At 39.6% G+C, this 19534-nt stretch overlaps 1 protein-coding gene across 8 annotated transcripts in view; it reads left to right on the forward strand.

Annotated features, from left to right (window-relative positions):
* Nucleotides 1-19534, forward strand: part of AGTPBP1 (ATP/GTP binding carboxypeptidase 1) — a 146124-nt gene that overhangs the window by 41869 nt on the left and 84721 nt on the right. For all 8 annotated transcript variants that reach the window (XR_013346189.1, XM_077817516.1, XM_077817515.1 and 5 more), the window contains 6 exons: nucleotides 7462-7529; nucleotides 8217-8280; nucleotides 8554-8700; nucleotides 9316-9447; nucleotides 14509-14602; nucleotides 14951-14988. Coding sequence is in view for 7 of the 8 variants with exons in the window: in XM_077817516.1 (XP_077673642.1) it covers nucleotides 7462-7529; nucleotides 8217-8280; nucleotides 8554-8700; nucleotides 9316-9447; nucleotides 14509-14602; nucleotides 14951-14988 (543 nt within the window). In the remaining variant the exon portion in view is untranslated. The remainder of the gene's footprint in view (nucleotides 1-7461; nucleotides 7530-8216; nucleotides 8281-8553; nucleotides 8701-9315; nucleotides 9448-14508; nucleotides 14603-14950; nucleotides 14989-19534) is intronic.

The following is a 19534-nucleotide window of genomic DNA, read 5'->3' on the forward strand; positions in this document are numbered from 1 at the left end:
TATGTACATACATACATACTAGGCTTTTACATATATGGTAGGCTTACATGATAAAGGCTAATTATACTGTGAGTGTATGTATGTATATAAAAAGATGCATTATTGAAGGTGTTTTTCTGTCTTGGTTTTTTTTTCTCCCCTTCTCTTTGGGTTATTTTACTAGTATTGCTGTAAACTAATACTTTAATAAAATAACATTATTCCATGCACTTTGAATAGACTAAAATACATACATTAAAAATAGTTCATCTAGGGGACCTTCATTGACAGTGAAAGAACTTTGTAATGTAACTGGAAAGAAAGGAACTATGAAGACAGTATAGGTGAATTGTATAAAAGAGTAAAAATGGAGGACAGGTATAGCAATGTATTTATTAAAATTTGGGATAAATGATCATTTAACCCAAACTTTAATAAAGGGCCTCATTAGAGTTAAAGAAAAGGATTTTTTTGTTATGAGATACGGTTGATATATACATTTATTTATTTATTTTATTGTCATATCTTTTGTTTTCTAAACAGTCTTAATACGCTTTTCTATTGGATTGATTTTTTTTTTTTAACTTGGTGCATTATTTAAAGCAAGCACAAGATGCCCCCTCATTAGGTAGTTCATTTAATCACTGTTGCATTGGCTATATGGAATAACGGGGTTAATTCGGGATGGGGTTAGACTTAAGAACCTCATCTAAAGAAATGTGGGCTAACGTACAGCATTATCAGCAGTATGTGAGACATATGTTGGAAACATTGTAACGTTCCACACATCAGTGTAACTTTACCTCTTGATAAATTCTCATGGTAGTCTCTTCTCATTTTACATTTTCATTTTGGCAGCTGAACGCTAGCAAGTTGATGATGTGTCTACATGAAGTCACAAATAACCTTATAACTCATTTGCCAATCTGTCTTTCTTTTTTTGTCTGCTTTGAAAACTAGTGATAGTACATCTATGTTTTGCACTGTTTTAAGAGTCAGTTGTCCTAGATTCAGAAACTGGAGAGAGCTCCTGTCAAAGGCCATGTTAAATACATATCAAAGTAATATTTCATGACTCTCTAACTAAATACTTGTTGCATTGTCAGAGCTATAATTTAAGTATTAAAGTATGGTAAAAGAATGGCGAATACAAGCCTGTCACAAGTTTGGGGCTTTGTAAGACACAGTACAGTATAAGTTTACTAAGTACTGTTACATTGTGTGATAAAAAGATTAGTTTTAAGTTTATTTTTTCTGGAATTACCTTATTGCCAATATTTTGAAAAGCTTTTGCTGAAGGGAAGAAATGTGTACTAATTGTGTCTGAAGATTAAACTGATCATTTAAATTTTACAAGAAAACTTGCCTTTAGCTGTGAGTGCTGTTAACCAGAAATTTCTTAATAGAAATCAAATGGTTGACTGATTATTTTGGCTTGAAACTAGTTGGCGATTAAGGAAAACTTGGAGAGTTTTATGAAGATGTGCAGCAAGTGTACCACGAACATAAGGCCATGAATTCTTGAGTGTTTCTATTAATTGTAGATGAAGTGTTCTCATTACTAAGTCTAGCAAAATAACTTATTTTCTTGCACTTTTTTGGTGACCATAACACGTACTTACCTAGATCAAGTTTCAGAGTAACAGCCGTGTTAGTCTGTATTCGCAAAAAGAAAGGGAGTACTTGTGGCACCTTAGAGACTAACCAATTTATTTGAGCATAAGCTTTCGTGAGCTACAGCTCACTTCATCGGATGATATGCATCCGATGAAGTGAGCTGTAGCTCACGAAAGCTTATGCTCAAATAAATTGGTTAGTCTCTAAGGTGCCACAAGTACTCCCTTTCTTTTTACCTAGATCAAGTCACTGTCGAGTTAGCATTTTAAAAATTTCATAAGAAAATCCACTCCACAAAACAATGTAATAGAAATTGAAATTTCAGGTGGCTATCACTTGTTTTCTGAAGATACACTTGTGATACTCTTTGGTCTGTGCCCCTGCAGGTAACTAAGCCTGAAACTCAAAGTTGAAATATTGGTTTCATCAGGGGAGAGTCTTATGCCATTCTTGGAATGGAAAATAGCTATCTCTTGTGCTGCAACTGCAAGTTCTATTTTGACTGGTTGGTGAAGGTGACTTTTACAATGGATGGCTGTACCAGCTGTGCATCAGCCAGATGCACATTGCAGCTGCTTTTGCTCTTTTTTTTTTGTAGTCCTTCCACAGTGTCTTAATTGTACAGAGCCTAGTACAATGGAGTCCTTTTCTATGACTAGGATCCTTAGGTTTCTACTCCCTTGACTGCTCTGTTTCATTGTGGGGAAAAAATCCAATTGAAATAGCTCAATTTTTTTCCCCTAAAACAAAAATATTTTGGTGTTTCCCTTCTGTCAGAAATTTCTAGTTTTCATTCCAAACGGGAGCAAACTTGTTTAAAATGTCAAAACTTACCATGGAACAAAGTGAGTTTTGATCAGCTCTAGCTAACACAATGTTTAGATTTATGGGAGGAATTCATGCTGCTCTTGGAGGTATTGTTTCAATCTGTCTGCTTATTCACCCAGACAACACTGCATCATTAATCTTTTAGGGGTATGTTTTCATTGCAGAGTTAGCCTTAATGATTGACATCTGGGTCTGAGCACCTAGATTAACCTGGCTCGGGTGTGAGCAGCCGTACACGAGTTACCGTGTCCTCAGTGGTGCTGGACTCACCGGTGTGTGTCTTTAAGACTTATGGGAGCACATCCCATGGTTGTCTGTACTGCCCTAAGCTAAGCTGTTATGATTCTTTCCCAGTGACTTGAGAAAGCATGTTTGTCCTTCAGGATATGCAGGGGAATTGTGGGAAGGCATTGGAGGACTATTGGCAGCTGAGTGATATAACCTGTGTCCTCATTGTAAGGGAGATGGGGGTGGTTCCCAATCTCAGTGAAAGTGACACTGGACACTCTTTTTTACATCCACAGCTAGTCCTGGTTAATGCACACCAGACTTGAGAGGAGACAGAGGGTTTTGTGCATGATATGAGGGAGATTAGGAGCAGCTCCTGAGTAAGGGCCACAGTTAATTCTGCAGTGAATACATATGTTCATTGTATGTAATTTTCACTCCCATAAATACTAGGTACTACTTTTTAATGAAAGTTTATATTCTGGAGAATCTGTGCAACATTTTTGCAAGAGGATGATTCTGCAGCAGTTTAGTCAGTCATATAATCACAGTATAGATACAGTTTAGAGTTATATAGCTATTTCCATACTAACTCTTTTTTCAGTGGCTCATGGCTTTTAAAATTTTAAATTGGGGCTGTTTTTTATAGGTTGGCTTCTCTCTGAAGTGAGTGAATGTTTGGTTTTGGAAATAACTGAATAAAAGCGGTTCAGCTTGTGATGGGGGTGACCTGACCCTTTAAAATCAGTGGTTTCTAGGAGTCAGCCCACTGCCATCATGTGGTGTGGTCATTTAAGATTTTGGCAGGTCTGATATACAAGGACCTAGGAGAAACTGGGCTCGAGGAAATGGTCTCAGGAGTAAGTAGTATTTCAGAGGAAACCCCATTACTGATTCCTTAAAGTCTTGGGACCAGGAGCTTGGCAGCCAGGGCAAGACAAAGCTCCTGTGACTCCTGGAGCATTGGAATGAGTTTTGGGAAGGGGATCAGCACATATGCTGCCACCTCCCTCCTGGCAGGCCAGACATCAGCAGGAGAAGGCTGGCCTGCTGAGCCTTCCACCTTGGAGGGCTAAGTGGGGAAAAGGTCTAGCTGAAAGTAAAGCTGGCTAGGGTCCTATAGCTGGTCTAAATCACAGCCTGATCTCCAGGGAGAAGAGCTGGGGGGATTCCTGTCTGAAGGAGGTACCTGCCTCCTGTCATTATCTCAGCTCTGAGAGGAGGGCTGGGGGGAGCTCCTGTCCTAGGGAGGGAAACCAGTAGGACCGTTTGAAATACGGCCCAATGGCTGCCATAGAGGCCGAGGAGCCACCAGGAGTAGTAGCCTAAAACAACAGGGAACCAGATCTTCTGGAGGAGGTGACCCACCGTGTGTGACTCTGAGGAAAGATCTGCACATGACGGATGGTAGGAAACAGGCCAGGGACAAAATCCAGTACTGCACTCATGGGAGGGACACAGGGAGGGCACATGACCTCCCCACGTGACCCTCCTTGTGGCTCCTCCCTCCCATCCCGGGGCTCTCCCCGTCCCCCCTTACCTGTCTAAAATTTTACAACTTCATCTGTTAAATAGAGAATAGCGTAGCTGAAGTTGGTGTATCTTAGATCGACTTAGAATCACTTACTTCGTCCTCGCGGCACGGGATCGATCCCCCTGGTGGAATTCCGGAGTTGACGGCAGAGCGATCAGGGATCGATGTATTGTGTCTACGCTAGACGCGATAAATCGATCCCCACCCGCCGATCTGGCAGGTAGTGTAGTCGTGGCCTGAGTATTGCTCTCCGCCAGGCACTAGGAAAGCAAAGATGCTGCGCCTTCTGGGTTTGATGGAAAAAAGGCATAGAACTGTGTGTGCCATGTGCATCTTGATAGAACTACAGCCCAAATTGTTTTATTGTTTTCCTCAGCATGATATACAGGAGGGGCAATCAAAATCATCCTGGCAGAACATGTGTGATAACTGTGGCTGGACAGATAGAATGTGATTTTAATCAATTGTTTCTGATCTCTTGGGGCCAAATTCTGTTCCCATTGAGATCAAAAGGAGTTTTGCTATTGAGGTCAATGGGAACAGGCTTTGACATTTGGAGAGGAAAGAATAAAACCGCTCAAGCAAGGGCTACGTTGCTTACACAACAGGTATCAAAGGCTGCTAACTGATGTGAGAAAGTCAGCAGACATCTGATCTTTGTCCATTGCAAGGGAGAAATCAGCAATCAATGAGGCTAGAACAGTGTCTGTACCATATCCAACTCATAAGTACATCTGCAAAGGATCAAGGGAATATGAAGGCTCCAGATTACCTTAGTCGTCAGTCCCTTGGTTAGAATGCTCCCATTAGTTTATGTTCACAGTCGAGAGGCTGGAGCAGGAAAGAGGCAAAATGGATATGTTTCCAGGCCAGGGGCTTTTAGCTTCTGCCAAGTGCCAAGTAAAGGGAATCTGTTCTTACTGTGAAAGATGTTTTGGAGTCACATGGGAAAGTTAGATGTCCATCACCCCCACCCACATTATAGTTAGAACATTCACAAAAAGTCCATTAAGAATAGACAGGAGTTTTCAAGAATGTGAGCTAAGTGTTCCTTAATGGGTCATTCAACTTGACTTGTCCCTTCATGTGCTAGCTAAATACCTTGAGGGCATTAACACAGGAGTAAACATGTAGTAAACATAGCTAATATTCATAACTTTAGATACCAAGATGAATATACATGCATAAAATAGTATAGTCATAAGTACCAGCTATTTCACCTACATGACTATTCCCAGAAGAGATTCTGAAAAATCACACCATTTACCTGAGACCCTATGTGCCAGCACCATCCCCCACTGGAGTTTTATCATCTGTTATTTAACAAGAGATGGAGCCAGTGCTGTGACTCCATTTAGCTTAAAAGGGCAAGGTTAATTTTTAGCTGTTCAGGTGTGACTGCACCTTTAGTCAGTGAGGGTATACTGGCTGGCACACATTCAGGTTAATGGGCTTCAGTGTTCCTTTTCAGTTAACTTTTTAATGTTCGTAAACCTGGTGTGTGCTGAGGTGGTCTAAAGCATAACACAGGTTTTTAGGTTTGCAAATCTGTGAACCTCTGCCTCTTTGAGATTTTTATATATTTTTTTCTGGTCAAAGAAGAATGGAATCAATTGTTTAGACTGAAGGTTGGAATGAAACTACTTATATTTTGTGTTGCCCTTCATAATAAAATGGGATTGTCTGAAACTTTTATTGAATGTAAGGATTACATAGCTCACTTGTGGATTTGTCTATTAAATAAGTGTTTATTCATAGAAATCTATTCTGTTACAGAAAGCATAATGACATGTAATTTCTGGTTTAGATGTGGCCAGCCAGTGTAGTATGATCCTGATCTTTTATTAGTTTTATTATATCAGCTACTTTCTTGGCAGAGCATTTGTTTTCATTAATTGGTTTTCAGCACTTTTGAGGCTAAAATGTCTTTTGTTCAACTGATCATAGGGCATGAAGCATCTCTTCTCATACATCTGCATTTATTCTAGCACACTCAGGGTATTGGTGGGGAAGTATGAAAAAAGCAGCCAATTTTAGAAGCAGGCAGAAACTGTTTTGGGTGTGAATGATTGCACTTAAAATGACATGGATAGTGATTCTGATTATTTCTCTATAGTGTCAGTAAATACAAGCTTAAGAATGTTGCCTGTTTTTCTTCATCTTGCTCTGATGTTGCAGTTGAAAGTGAGGTTTCAAGGTTTGGTTTCTTGATTACTTGATTTGCCTCACCTAACGTGAAAAAGTCAAACCAAAATGAACTGGTACATAACCAAAGAAAAGCTCGATTTGCCTTCCATGGCTCTATGCTCACGAGAAAGTAGATGTGCAAAAATAGTATAATAAACTCTCATGAGCTGTTTTATGCAGTCTGGTGCCCATCCACAAGCAAACCAGAAAGAAACTTTATTGGGATTATATATTGATTTGTTTTGGCAGTTACATGAATCAGGTAACCTGAATCAGGCGATAAGGGAATCAGATCCTGAAAATGCCCATATTGAAGTACTATTTGCAAGTCTTAGGACAGCAATAATTGCAGAAAATGTGTGATGGGTGAGGTAAAATAAATAAAATACTTTACCCTTTTAATAAGGTGGAGAGGGAATCATAGGCTGTGGACTTTCAGTGTCTAGCTCCATAAATTGATATTGTTCATGTACAGAACTACAGCTACTTATTTCACCCCCTTTTCTTTTTCAAATGTTGGCATTACTGTGTTGTAGCACAGTAAACAAGATAGTATCTGATAATATGATAACCCCCGACTCCTGCACCTAAAAATCCATCTTCCTTCCTCTTTCCTTGCCTGGAATAAGGCTGCTGTATAAAAACAGCAGGAAATTGTTCTGGAAATCTCAAAAGCTGACTTTCTCATGAAATTTCCAGAAATTCCTGTTACTCTTACATGAGTCAGAAATATTGCACAAGATACCTTTCTTTGCAATACCTTTATTTTGCCCAAAACTGTGGTGTGTGGAGATATACGTACACTAAAAGAAAAATGTTAACCAAAATCAAAAATAAATTCAAAAGTAGTTTAAATTTTCTTTAAAAATTAGGCAAAGGTATGAATTCATTCCTACTGTATCTAAATCAGTTGGTTCACCCTAATTTTCATATGCTTTTGTACCCTAAGTGACTTTTGTGTGTGTGTAGGTTTTTTTTCCCATAGGTTAGATTTTTCTGAATGTGGTATCCATTTCTTATGTTCAGAAATTGCTCAACTAATTTTATAATATCCTTTGAGGGGAAAAAATAATCTCTTGGACTTTCAGAAAAAACCAGGAAGGAAATGACTGCCAAAGGTTCCCCAGCAATAGAAGTTATCCTCTCAACATTAGAGGTAAAGCATCTTATTCATGTACGTGTGTATGTCTAAGTTGTATACTTCGTAAATATCAGACTTCCGATTTTTCAATATTTAATTTTCTTGGCCTTTCCTGCTACAAGGTACTTGTCCATGGTCTTGATCATTACATGATATCTAAGGCCTTGATTCAGCAAGTTTCTTAAGAACATTCAAAGGAGCTACACTTGTACTTTAAAGTTAGGCTATGTTTAGGTGCCTTGCTAAATCAAGGTCTAAAAATACGTAAGTCAAGTGGTTTGAGTTGCAGTAGGAACTCTGAGAAGTGTCAATCGTTAATCAATTCTGATGACAGAATTTTAACCAGAAATATACAAGTTTCTTAAAATATGAAAAAATAACCTGAAGTATTTACCAAAGAAAATACCTTTTACAAGTAAAATTCAAGGCAAAATACAACTGCTTGTTTTGGAAATGTCTATGGATCTCAAAAGTTGGAGAATTTGGGCAAATATATAACTACAGCTGGTTTATTTGGGTATAAATAAACTGTGAAGCTTGGAAGGAAAGGCACGTGTGGCTGTGGAAAATAAATGTAATAAGGTACTCCCATTTATAAGTCTTGAAACAAAACCTATTACTGTTACAAATTAAGCAAGGATACATCTGTGTCCAGTATGCCGTATTTGTTACCAAAACTAAAAGAATATTATTTAATTTCAGAATACAAGAGATCTTCAGACTACTCTAAATATATTAAATATCCTCATTGAATTGGTGTCAGTTGGTAAGTTTTTTAATCAAGTGGCAATTTTTGTGTACTTTGTGCAAATTGTTATATTTTTTCAAAAATGTTTGAAAAATTAAAATAGCTGATTTACATAATTTTTATTTTCTGAGATTAAAAGAATGATCAAAAGTCTAGTTTATGCATGTCTATAAAAGTTGAACATTGCCAACGCTGCTTGGTGTATTGCAAATGGATATGAATAAAAGACTAAATAGCTAGGTATCTTAATTTTTTTTTAATACTTCTGATATTTCTATTTTTAATTTCAAGGTGGTGGTCGGAAAGCAAGTGTCTTAGTTTCTAAAGGAGGGACGCAGATCTTGTTGCAGTTACTTTTGAGTGCCAGCAAAGATTCCCCACCAAATGAGGAGTTAATGGTGCAGCTTCATTTTCTTCTTGCAAAAATTGGTCCAAAAGGTAATCCTAATTATAACGGTTAATACTTTGTCCATGTGTAATATTCTTCAAGTGATGATCTCATTGAACTTTTAAAAGATTGTTTCATCACAGATACTAGGTAACTCTATCTGCTCTATTCTACATTAAAACAGTTTTTATGGTGTGCTTATCACTGTAGTGGTTGCTTAATGTACTACTGGAAGACTCTTCAAATGACTACACACCTGTCACATCTTGTCCATTTACAGTTGGATAAACAAAGACAGGGAATTCAAGAATAAATTTTTGGAAGTGTTGAGTAATTTAGGGTACCTCAAATTTGGAGTGCCCAACTTGATATTTAGGGCCTGGTTTTAGGAGCCTGATTTTGGAGGTGTTGAACCTTTCAAGACAGGCACCAGTGTACTCAGCATTAGTGGATGAAGGCATGCCTTCATCCAAGAATGGAAGAAGGAAACGAAGGGAAAGGTGAAATGGAGTTCATTATGCAGAGGAGAGAGGTAGAGATGTAGAAATAGCATATCTTTTGTCGCTTTTGAATTAAACTTATTTAGTTACAAAAGTAGAATAATTTAGCTTCAAAATCAAGTTCAGTGATTTTCTTTGTTTTTGGTTTTGTTCTGTTTGTTACAGATAAAAAATTTGGAGTAAAAGCTAGAATCAGCGGCACTCTAAACATATCTCTGAATTTGGTGAAACAGAATTTGCAGAACCACAGGTTAATACTGCCATGTCTTCAAGTACTAAGAGTATACTCAGCCAACTGTAAGTATTGCAAAACATTCTTTTCTCTTTTCTATACAATGGTGGGTAAAGTACTTGACAATGTTTAAAATGGAGAATTTAATTTTTTGTTTAATCTTACATGATTATAGTGACTGTTCTTTTCTGAAGACTTTTTACTACTTTTAAGTGGTGTCCCTTAAGTATGTCTCTCGAGCCCTTGATCGGAGATATGCAGCTAGCAGTGTCCGTTCGGCCCCTGCACATGCCTGTGCCACCTCATGCCGGATACTGAGACTATATAGGGGGGTGCAGGTGAACAGCCATTAGTTTCTGTTAGACCCGCCTCAGCCTGAGATGGAGCCTTAGTGTGGTAGCCTTAAGCTTGCCTTGGCTTTTCTAATATTTCATTAGTGGTTAAGATAGTTTTTATAGTTAGATAAGTAGTGAAAGGATTGTTTGACTCCTCTTTCTCCGGGAGAGACTTAGTATTTTCCTGGCAGGGCATGCCTGTCTTGTCAGGTTTCAAATGTTGCCTCTCCTAATGAGAGGCTATAGCTTTGAGTGACCACCCTTCTGTGTGTCCATTGCTTGGGAGAGTCCCACTTCTGCCTGGCTCTTGCATCCAGGGCAAGGACAAACAGGGGCATTAAATTCAGACTGCTAATGATCAAAAACACTCTTCAGCCAGTTACTGAGTCCCGTTTGGAGGCCACCTCTCTTCCCCCCTCAGACAGATCCAGCACAGGCTTCCTCTGTGAAGGGGAAGACTCTGATATAGCTTCAGGGAAGGCTCACCTTAAGGAGCCAACTCTGAAGAAATCCCAGGTTCTCGGCGAGATCTAGCGTCGCTGAAGCGTTGACCTCTCAGCTCGCTACTGTTGAGGTGAAGGACTCCTCTTCTGGCACTGGTGGGGCTGCAAAGTCCTGGAGCACAAAGGAGAGACACAGCTCTGATTGGGCCTCAATACCTTCTGCCAGCGCGGCAGGCAAGCATAGACCCTGGGGACTGGTACAGTTCAGTCCAGCTGTTGGTACCCAAGCATGCAGCACCCTCTGCACTGAGCAAGCAACAGCACCAGATGCTATCAGTGTCTACTTCAGTATGTCCACCATTTGTGGTACTGTTGGCTTTGCCGACTGTTGCATAGGCCACTGCATCAGTGCCAGTCCCTTAGTTGGTACTGTGAAGGGTTGGGTCCCTCAAGACTGTTACTAGATATGCTGGGATACCACTGAGAACAAACCCCCCTGCCAGAGAAGGCTTCCTTCCATTCGCGTCTTGCTGAGCTAGACGCACCAGTCGGCTACAGCACAGACCAAGAGATTGGGCCACACACCCCTGCAGTTCATAGAAACTAAGATTCACTTAGCCCAGGGGCTTCTCAGTTAACACAGCGTTTCCCAGGACCCAGTATTCTGTCTTTCTGGGAGCCTAAACCCCAAATGAATCCATTTTACTCTGTATAAAGCTTATATAGGGTAAACTCATAAATTGTCCACTCTCTATAACGCTGATAGAGAGATATGCATAGCTGTTTGCTCCCCCAAGTATTAATTACTTACTCTCGGTAAATTAATAAGCAAAAGTGATTTTATTAAGTATAAAAAGTAGGATTTAAGTGATTTTAAGTAATAGAACAAAGTAAGTGCCCAATCAAAGCAGTTTGCCTGAAAGGGGATTGTGTAGGAATCTGCCTGACGAGCCAAAGGTGATTCTGGATGTAAGTAAAATTCAGGAGTTGGTAGTGGCTCAGCAGAGGAATGCTTCTGTGGAGCAAGGTAAAGATGAACTGGTGCTTAAAAAGATTCCTGAAAGAGAAAAATTTCAGGCTAGTCTTTGCAACCAGTTTGCTGCAACTGAAGGGTGTGGAAGTGATTTGATTAAGGAAGTTTGAGTTCCTAACAGCCAGAAATTTTCTGTTGTGAATTGATCCACTGACTTTCCTTTTGAAGATCCAGTATGTATCACTTTGAGAAGGTCTCGGATGGAATGAAAATTGTTAAGAAAGTTAAACAACCCTGTAACCAAGTGGTTGTGCTTGACCTGTTTGTTGGGAAAACAATGTTGTTGGGACAGAAATGTCTCCATGTAGATTCTGTGAGTGAATGGTCTGTGACTCAGGTGCAGAGTGAAGACTCGGTAGCGGAGTCAGCAGACCAGGACAGCGGTGCAGTTAATATCTTAAAAATACAGGGGAGGGCAGGTATACTCATCTCTAAACACTTTAGATATGACTTGTAGTCTCTCAGTGGACTTAATGTCTGATTCCATGTGGAAGCAGAGGTTGGTAATGGAAGGAAACCAGAGATTGGTAAAGGAAGGACAACAGAACTTTGAGTCTAACTTGCTAGTGAAAATGGATGGTATCTCTTTAAGACAAAGTCCAGCCTTGAAATTGGTAACAGTTAATGATTTAAAAACTAGTAAACAAGCTAGTGTCTGTGTTGATGCACGTTACCTGGCTGACCGAGAGGGGAGGGAGGGGGGGACGACTTGCGAATAGCTGTTAGCACAGAGGTCATACCCGATCAGCCAGTGAATTCTGTTAACCAAGAGAAATCAGGGTTTAATCCTACAGGACAAGGAGGAAAAAGAAAACTTCCTTTTGGAAAGGGAAGCCACAGGGTAACCGTAAAATGCCAAAACACCAATGGTATTGAGTCAAAGGTGTGAAATGACAAACGTGATTGTAGATGGACACTTGCAATTAATTTGTTTATTGCTAATGGTAATTTTTGTAACTCACGTGTTGCTAATAGCAAGAATTGTAAAAATATACAAAGTGCCTAATCTTTTGGAAAATCTCCTGAACATGTTAAGAGTAATGCATAAGAACACATTTTGTTAAAAGACCTTGTGATAGGTGTCACGGGAGTTCAGATATACTATACAGATATATTTCAGAGTAACAGCCGTGTTAGTCTGTATTCGCGAAAAGAAAAGGAGTACTTGTGGCACCTTAGAGACTAACAAATTTATTAGAGCATAAGCTTTCGTGAGCTACAGCTCACTTCATCGGATGCATAGAATGGAACATATAGTAAGACAGATACATCTCACACACACACACACAAGTTGGAAGTTACCATACAAACTGTGAGAGGCAAATTAGTTAAGAAGAGCTACCATCATCAGGAGAAAAAAAACTTTTGTAGAGATAATCAAGATGGCCCATTTAGACAGTTGACAAGAAGGTGTGAGGATACTTAAGGAAATAGAGTCGATATGTGTAATGACCCAGCCACTCCCAGTCTCTATTCAAACCCAAGTTAATGGTATCTAGTTTGCATAGTAATTCAAGCTCAGCAGTTTCTCATTGGAGTCTGTTTCTGAAGCTTTTCTGTTGCAAAATTGCCACCCTTAAATCTTTTACTGAGTGGCCACAGAGGTTGAAGTGTTCTCCTACGGTTTTTGAATGTTATGGTTCCTGATGTCAGACTTGTGTCCATTTATTCTTTTGCATGGAGACTGTCCAGTTTGGACAATGTCCATGGCAGAGGGGCATTGCTGACACATGCTGGCATATATCACATTGACAGATGTACAGGTGAACGAGCCCGTGATGGCATGGCTAGTGTGATCATGCAAGGCATTGAATTTAGCCGTATGGAATGGAAATCCATCAACTTCATGAAAAAACTTGTATAGATACAGACAGACATCATCTTCCTCAATGGCAACTGAGGTCTTGTTTTGCAGGGCATCTTTTGGAGCCAATATGGTTCCATGAAGCCATGACTCTTCTCATATGACAGAGCTTTATAGTGATCTTCCTTTTTTGCTGTAGAGTACTTTAAATAAGATAAGTTAGTAGAGGATAACTGTTCACCTTAGTTGAGAGGCAGAATGATCGGGTGGGTAGGGAACTGGACTGGGGCTCTGACCCAGATTCTTGTTGACTCTGCCCTGCTGCATGACCTTGGGCAAGTCATTTAATCTCTCAACCACTGGTCTGTCTTATTTTTTAGATTGGAAGCTCTTTGGGGCAGGTATCTTTTCTTACTATGTGTTTAGTACAATGTCTGGCACAATGGGCCCCTATCCTTGGTTGGGGCCTCTAGATGCTACTTTAATACTACTGCTAAGCATAATTATTATACAGTACCTATAAGTCAATACACAATCTTGAATTAATATGTATGTGTTGCCACTAAAGCTGGCTCTCTCCACTCAAACGCCTCTTGATACCCAATTAGGGACAACTTTTTTTAAGCAAGCCAAGATTTGTGCATTTTTCTTTTTTTTCAATGACCACCACATTTCAGATTTCCTAAGTAGCCATCCTGTGTACATCCAGAGCCAGGCCCTTCCCCCACTTTTTTTTTTTTTTTTTTTTTTTATTATACCCCCTTACATCTTAGATTATGGTCTCCCATTACAAGCTCTCATAGGAAGACATAGACATATTTGTACAATGCCTAGCACAGTGAGATCCCAATTGTGATTGGAGTCTCTAGATGGTACTGCAATAGAAATAATACTGCTGGCACTGACTTCAGACAGCAAATGGCATACCTTTTGATCCTGATGCTGAAGGACACCCTCTAGTATCGGAGCTTGATACATTTTCTTATGTTAATTTTAGAAACTATCCTCTTAACAAAATATACACTCTAAGGGAGAAAAACTTCCTTGCTGTACATTTTAATAAAGGAGGGAGAAACAAAGTGTACATTGTAAATAATGATTTCCATTAGTTCTTATTGACCTGAAATAGAAACCAGCAGACACTTCAGTGTGCATGTGCAACAGCAGGGGTTTCTGCCAACACTAATGTGTATTCCCTTCTGTGAGATCCACAGTCCTGCACCTTCCTGCAATGATTCTGCTGCCTCTTTGAAGTGAATGGCATATTAGCAAGTGTCTGCTTTTCTGAAATAATAGGCTGTGCAGTGCTTGATACCAGACTTCCTACTGAGCCCATTCAGACACTGAACCAGTGCATATTATTTATCTAGATAATAGTGTATGTTATCTAAATTCAACTTGTAAATGCCCTCTGCTTGATTTTGATTTCAGCAAATCAAAATTTTCAGGATTATTCTAATCTTCATAGTACGTTATTTCACAAAATTTATTTTAATTTGTACTCCTTTCAGCTGTAAATGCAGTATCCTTGGGGAAAAATGGAGTTGTGGAACTGATGTTCAAGATCATTGGCCCTTTTAGTAAAAAGAATACTGGCCTTATGAAGTGAGTAAAAGTTTTTAACATACTATATTCAAAAATTTAAGGTGCTTTTAAAACTTCCTTTTTGATGAAAATATTTTTTAAAATAAAATCTTTCCTAGTATTTGACAGTTAAATGATAAGGGAAGAACACCCCTTTCCACCCACAACAAACCCAAGATTCTATTAAGGCCTGTCCAGAGCAATGTAGCAAAATCTTAAAATTTGTGGCTATGGTGGTAGTTGCCTTTTACTTTTGCACACCTCCCTCATACATCAGTCACCTGTAAAAAAAAAAAAAAAGTTTTGTATGGCTTTACCACATTGTAGATTAAATTTACTAGTTTGTTGTTTCTCTCTTTATGTTGACAGGGTTGCTTTAGACACACTTGCTGCATTGCTAAAATCAAGTAAGTGTTTGACTACTAGAAACTATTTTTACTAAAATAAAAAAACTAGATTAAAATAATATTAAGAGTCTGGCTGAAAAAAAGAGAAGCCAGGAAATGTAGAATTTAAGTTGAGATTCATCTTTAGTATGTTCTGTTCATTATTGCCACATGTATAATACATAGTAACTCCTTATCCAGTTACGCAGCACAGAGACTACCTGACTTAGGTAGAGACTGACTTGGATCCTGAGAAGTGGAAGAAGCTTTTTTCCAAATACTCAACCATGCCCCTCAACAGTAGAGTTGTGACCATCTCCTCCCAGCCCTGACTGCCGTGTGTGTCAGTGAGGATGCTGGGGGATGGCACCAAATGTAGTCTCCGTCATAGTCAGGCTGTCACTAAATAGGTCTTGGGGTCTGGAGTATGTGTCCTTTAGGTGATAGCTCTAACGTGCAGCTATGGGGAAGTGACAGGACCCATCCTTCTCCAGTGGCAACTAAGCATGAGAGGAGAGTGATAACGACAAATTCTGCCCCCACTGACTCTTCAAGTATGTTAAGGGCAGTGGTGCAAGTGGAATCCATTTCTTACCGGTACCAGGGGGACCCACGGGGGCGAGGGTATCTGATGTTCTCACTTGACTCCTCCCCAGCCCGGGGCCCCCACGCTCTCCCCATCCTCTTCCCCATGATCCACCCCCCCTTACCTGGAGAGGGGAGGCTCTGTCCTGCTGCGCCTTCGGAACCACAGTGGCAAAAAGGAATAGAATGTGGGACCACTGGGCGGCCCCATACCCGCATCTCCTCCGACACGGCTGTACCGGTATCACCCCCAGCCCTTCCACACAGGGTCTCCTCTGTCTGTACAGCAGCAGCCCTGCCGGAGGACAAGGCTGACCACAGGACTCTCCCAGAAACTGCAGTGTGGAAAGGAGCAGAATGTAGGGCCGCTGGGTGGCCCCACGCCCGCAGCTCCTCCAGCACAGCTGTACTACCCCCAGCCCTGTCCTCTGGTGGGGCTGCTCTACAGATGAAGGAGACCTTGCATGGAAGGCACAGTACAGCTGTATCGGAGGAGCTGCGGGCATGGGGCTGCTCAGCGGTCCCACCTTCTGCTGCTCCTCTTTCCATATCAGTATGCCATATCACCTGTAATTATCTTCCTTGTACAGTGTACCTGACCATACTGCCCTACTTGCACTGCTGGTTAAGGGTCATGATCCTCTTCCCTCACAAGAACCTTGTGCAAGCGATGGTCGTCGTAGAACTTCAGTAGATTGGGTAGACATTGAGAGGTGATCAAGGCGTATGTAGAACACCTTCAGGGGTTTGACTGGAAGCTCATTTGGATAAGGTCTCTGCTCCATTTTGCGCTCAGCTAGCTCGCCTCACATTTGATCAGCCACCTGCCTCTGGCTCTCAGGACTGTAGTAGTAAGTAGTTTTTAGGCTTCATCCCTAAGAGAATGCCAATGGAAGGAAATGTTAGCTCAGAATAACATTGGTTTGCTCCTGTGTAAATGCAAAGTCAAAGCTGAGATGTGTATTTTCAGAACAGGGGACCTTAAATGATGATGTGTGTAGGAAAGATAGGAAGTATGGTAAGAGACTTGATGGACAGGAAGTATGGCTTAAATAAAAAGTGGGAAACTAGGTTAAATTACGAAAGATGAATATAAAGAAACACAAGCATGTAAGGACAAAATTAGACAAGCTAAGGCACAAAAAGATTTAACTAGCTAGGGACATAAAAGGTAACAAGAAAACATTTTAACAAATACATTAGAAGGCTAAAATAGGGAAGGAGCAAGTTAAGAATTACTTTGACAAGTTAGATGTCTTTAAGCTGGCAGGGCCTGACAAAATACATCCTAGAATACTCAAGGAGCTGGCTGAAGAGCTGTCTGAGCCATTAGTGATTATCTTTGAGAACAGTTGGAGGATAGGAGAAGTCCCAGAATATTGGAAAAGAGCAAATATAGTACCGATCTATAAAAAAGGGAGAATAAGGGGAACCCAGAAAATTATAGACCAGTCAACTTACCTTTGGTACCCAGAAAGATAATGGAGCAAATCCATTGTAAGCATCTAGAAGATTAAGGTCATAGATAACAGTCAACATGGATTTGTCCAGAACAAATCATGTCAAACCAACCTAATATCCTTCTTGTGGATGGGGGGGGGGGGGGAGCAGATGTGATATATCTCAACTTTAGTAAGCCTTTTAATATTGTAACACATTACCTTCTTATAAGGAAACTAGGGAAATATGGGCTAGATGTACTTCTCTCTAGGAAAGGTTTTCCAGCCAGTTATCAATGCTTCACAGTCAAGCTGGAAGGGCATATCAAGAGGGGGCCTGCAGGGATCTGTCTTGTTCAATTTAATATCTTCATAAATAATTTTGGATAGTGGCATAGAGCACATTTAAACTTTGTGGGTTGGGGAAGGTGGGGGTTACAAGCGCCTTGGAGGACAGGAGTAGAATTCAGAATGATCTGGACAAACCAGAGAAATGATCTGAAATAAATAGGATGAAATTCAGTCAGGACAGATGCAAAGTACTGCACTTAAGAAGGAATAATCAATTGCACAAATACAAAATGAGAAATGACTGTCTGAGGAGGAGTATTGCAGAAAAAGGAACTGAACGTTATGGTGGATCACAAACTAAATATGAGTCAGCAATGTAATACTGCTGCAAAAAAGTGAACATCATTCTGGGTTGTATTAGGAGGAATGCTGTAAGCAAGACACTAGAAGTAATTCTTCCGCTATACTCAGCACTGATAAGGTCATAACGGGGCAACTGTATTTAGTAATGGGCACCATATTTCGGGAAAGATGTGGACAAACTGGAGAAAGCTCAGACGAGAGCAACAAAAATGAATAAAGATTGAGAAAACATGTCCTATGAGGAAAGATTGGAAAAAATTGAGTTTAAGTCTGGAGAAGAGAAGACTGAGGGGGGACATACCTTTTTCAAGTTTTTAAAAGGTTGTTATGAAGAGGAGGGTGATAGATTTTTCTCCTTATTCATAGAGGACTGACCAGCAAGAGAGATTTAGGTTAAATATTAGGAAAAGCTTCCTAATAGTAAGGGTAGTTAAGCAGTAGATCCAATTACCTAGGAGTTTGTGAAATCTGTCTTTGGAGGTTTTTAAGAATAGGTTAGACAAACACTTGTTATGAATGGTCTAGATAATGCTTTACTCCCCTTCCCCGAGACAGGACTGACTCGTGACCTATCGAGTCCTAAATTTCTATGATTCTATTTTTTTTATTATGTAAACTGAGATTCTGCTTGTGTTCATTTTTGAGATAAGTTTCTCGCGTCCTGAATGTTCTGGCCTTTGCATTTTGTTTCTCTGCATTCCTGAGGCATGTAATTTCACACCAGAAATGCATAATTTGTGAAGAATTTGATTTATAAAATGAAGATTTTAAATGTAAAAGAAAATAGAAGTGCCCTGCTAAATCTTAAACTAGTGATTGTCTGTAAAGATCTCTCTAGTTATGATTGCAGAACTGTGTGTTATAACACTCTGTTTTCCCCTCAACCTCAATAGTGGGAGTCCAGGACTCTTTCCCCAGCCCTAACTGCCATCTGTGTCAATCGGGTTTCTAGAAGATGGCACTGAAGTATATACGGTCTTCCCATAGTCTAATTAAATAGGTCTTGGGTCATGAAGTAAGTGGTATTTGGTGACAGCTCTGAAATGGAGATGTAGCTAGGGAAATTCAAGTCCTGGTATCTTGCTGAAGAATTTTCCTTTTGGTTGAAATAATTTTAATCACTTATGTTCTGCGATTTCTGTATTACTGTATCCTGGCCACCAATTTCTTACATATTCAGTTGAAAAACTTGAACTTCAAAATTTCTATCTAATCAGGAAACTAGTTTTCACTGAAGTTCAATTATTTTGTTATGTTTGAAAATTTTGAGGCTTGAACTCATAAATTTGAGTGTGTGAGCAACAGAAAAACATCTGAAGTCTGTAGCCTCTGCCTTACATTTTATAGGTGAGGTAAACGTATATAGTAGGCATGTATACACACATTTTATGTGATTTGATTTACTGGTTTTACTGACTTTGTGCCTGTTAACTAGTGAAGCAGAATCTTAAGAAGAAACTAGGGAAGTTAAATGAAGAGTCAGGTTTGAGGAATGAAACAAACAGTTGATATTTATCACTGCAATCAGTCTTCAGACAAGTAGTATTTTCTAAGCCTGTTCTATTGTTAAATGTAAACCATAAATAGAATATCTATATGGGGTTGACCTGGAGTGTCAGTTACATGAATATATTGTATTCATAGCAAAAAGTACTTATGAAATAGTGTAATTGTTTTTCAAAATTAATTATAATTTAAAAGTAGCACATCTACATTTACTGCTTGCTAATGTCTTTTTTGTAAAACAAATAACTTGTGAGCTATATAAACCAGAAAACTTCTTGTTTTGTCTGCACGTTTAGCTTACTGTTCAAACCAATTTATTTTTGAAGTGGGGTTTTAATAAAAATTTTCAATAGCCTAAAGTTATAATTTTTTCCACCAAATGT

Source organism: Eretmochelys imbricata, chromosome 5 (assembly GCF_965152235.1).
Source record: "Eretmochelys imbricata isolate rEreImb1 chromosome 5, rEreImb1.hap1, whole genome shotgun sequence".
Lineage (NCBI taxonomy): Eukaryota > Metazoa > Chordata > Testudines > Cheloniidae > Eretmochelys > Eretmochelys imbricata.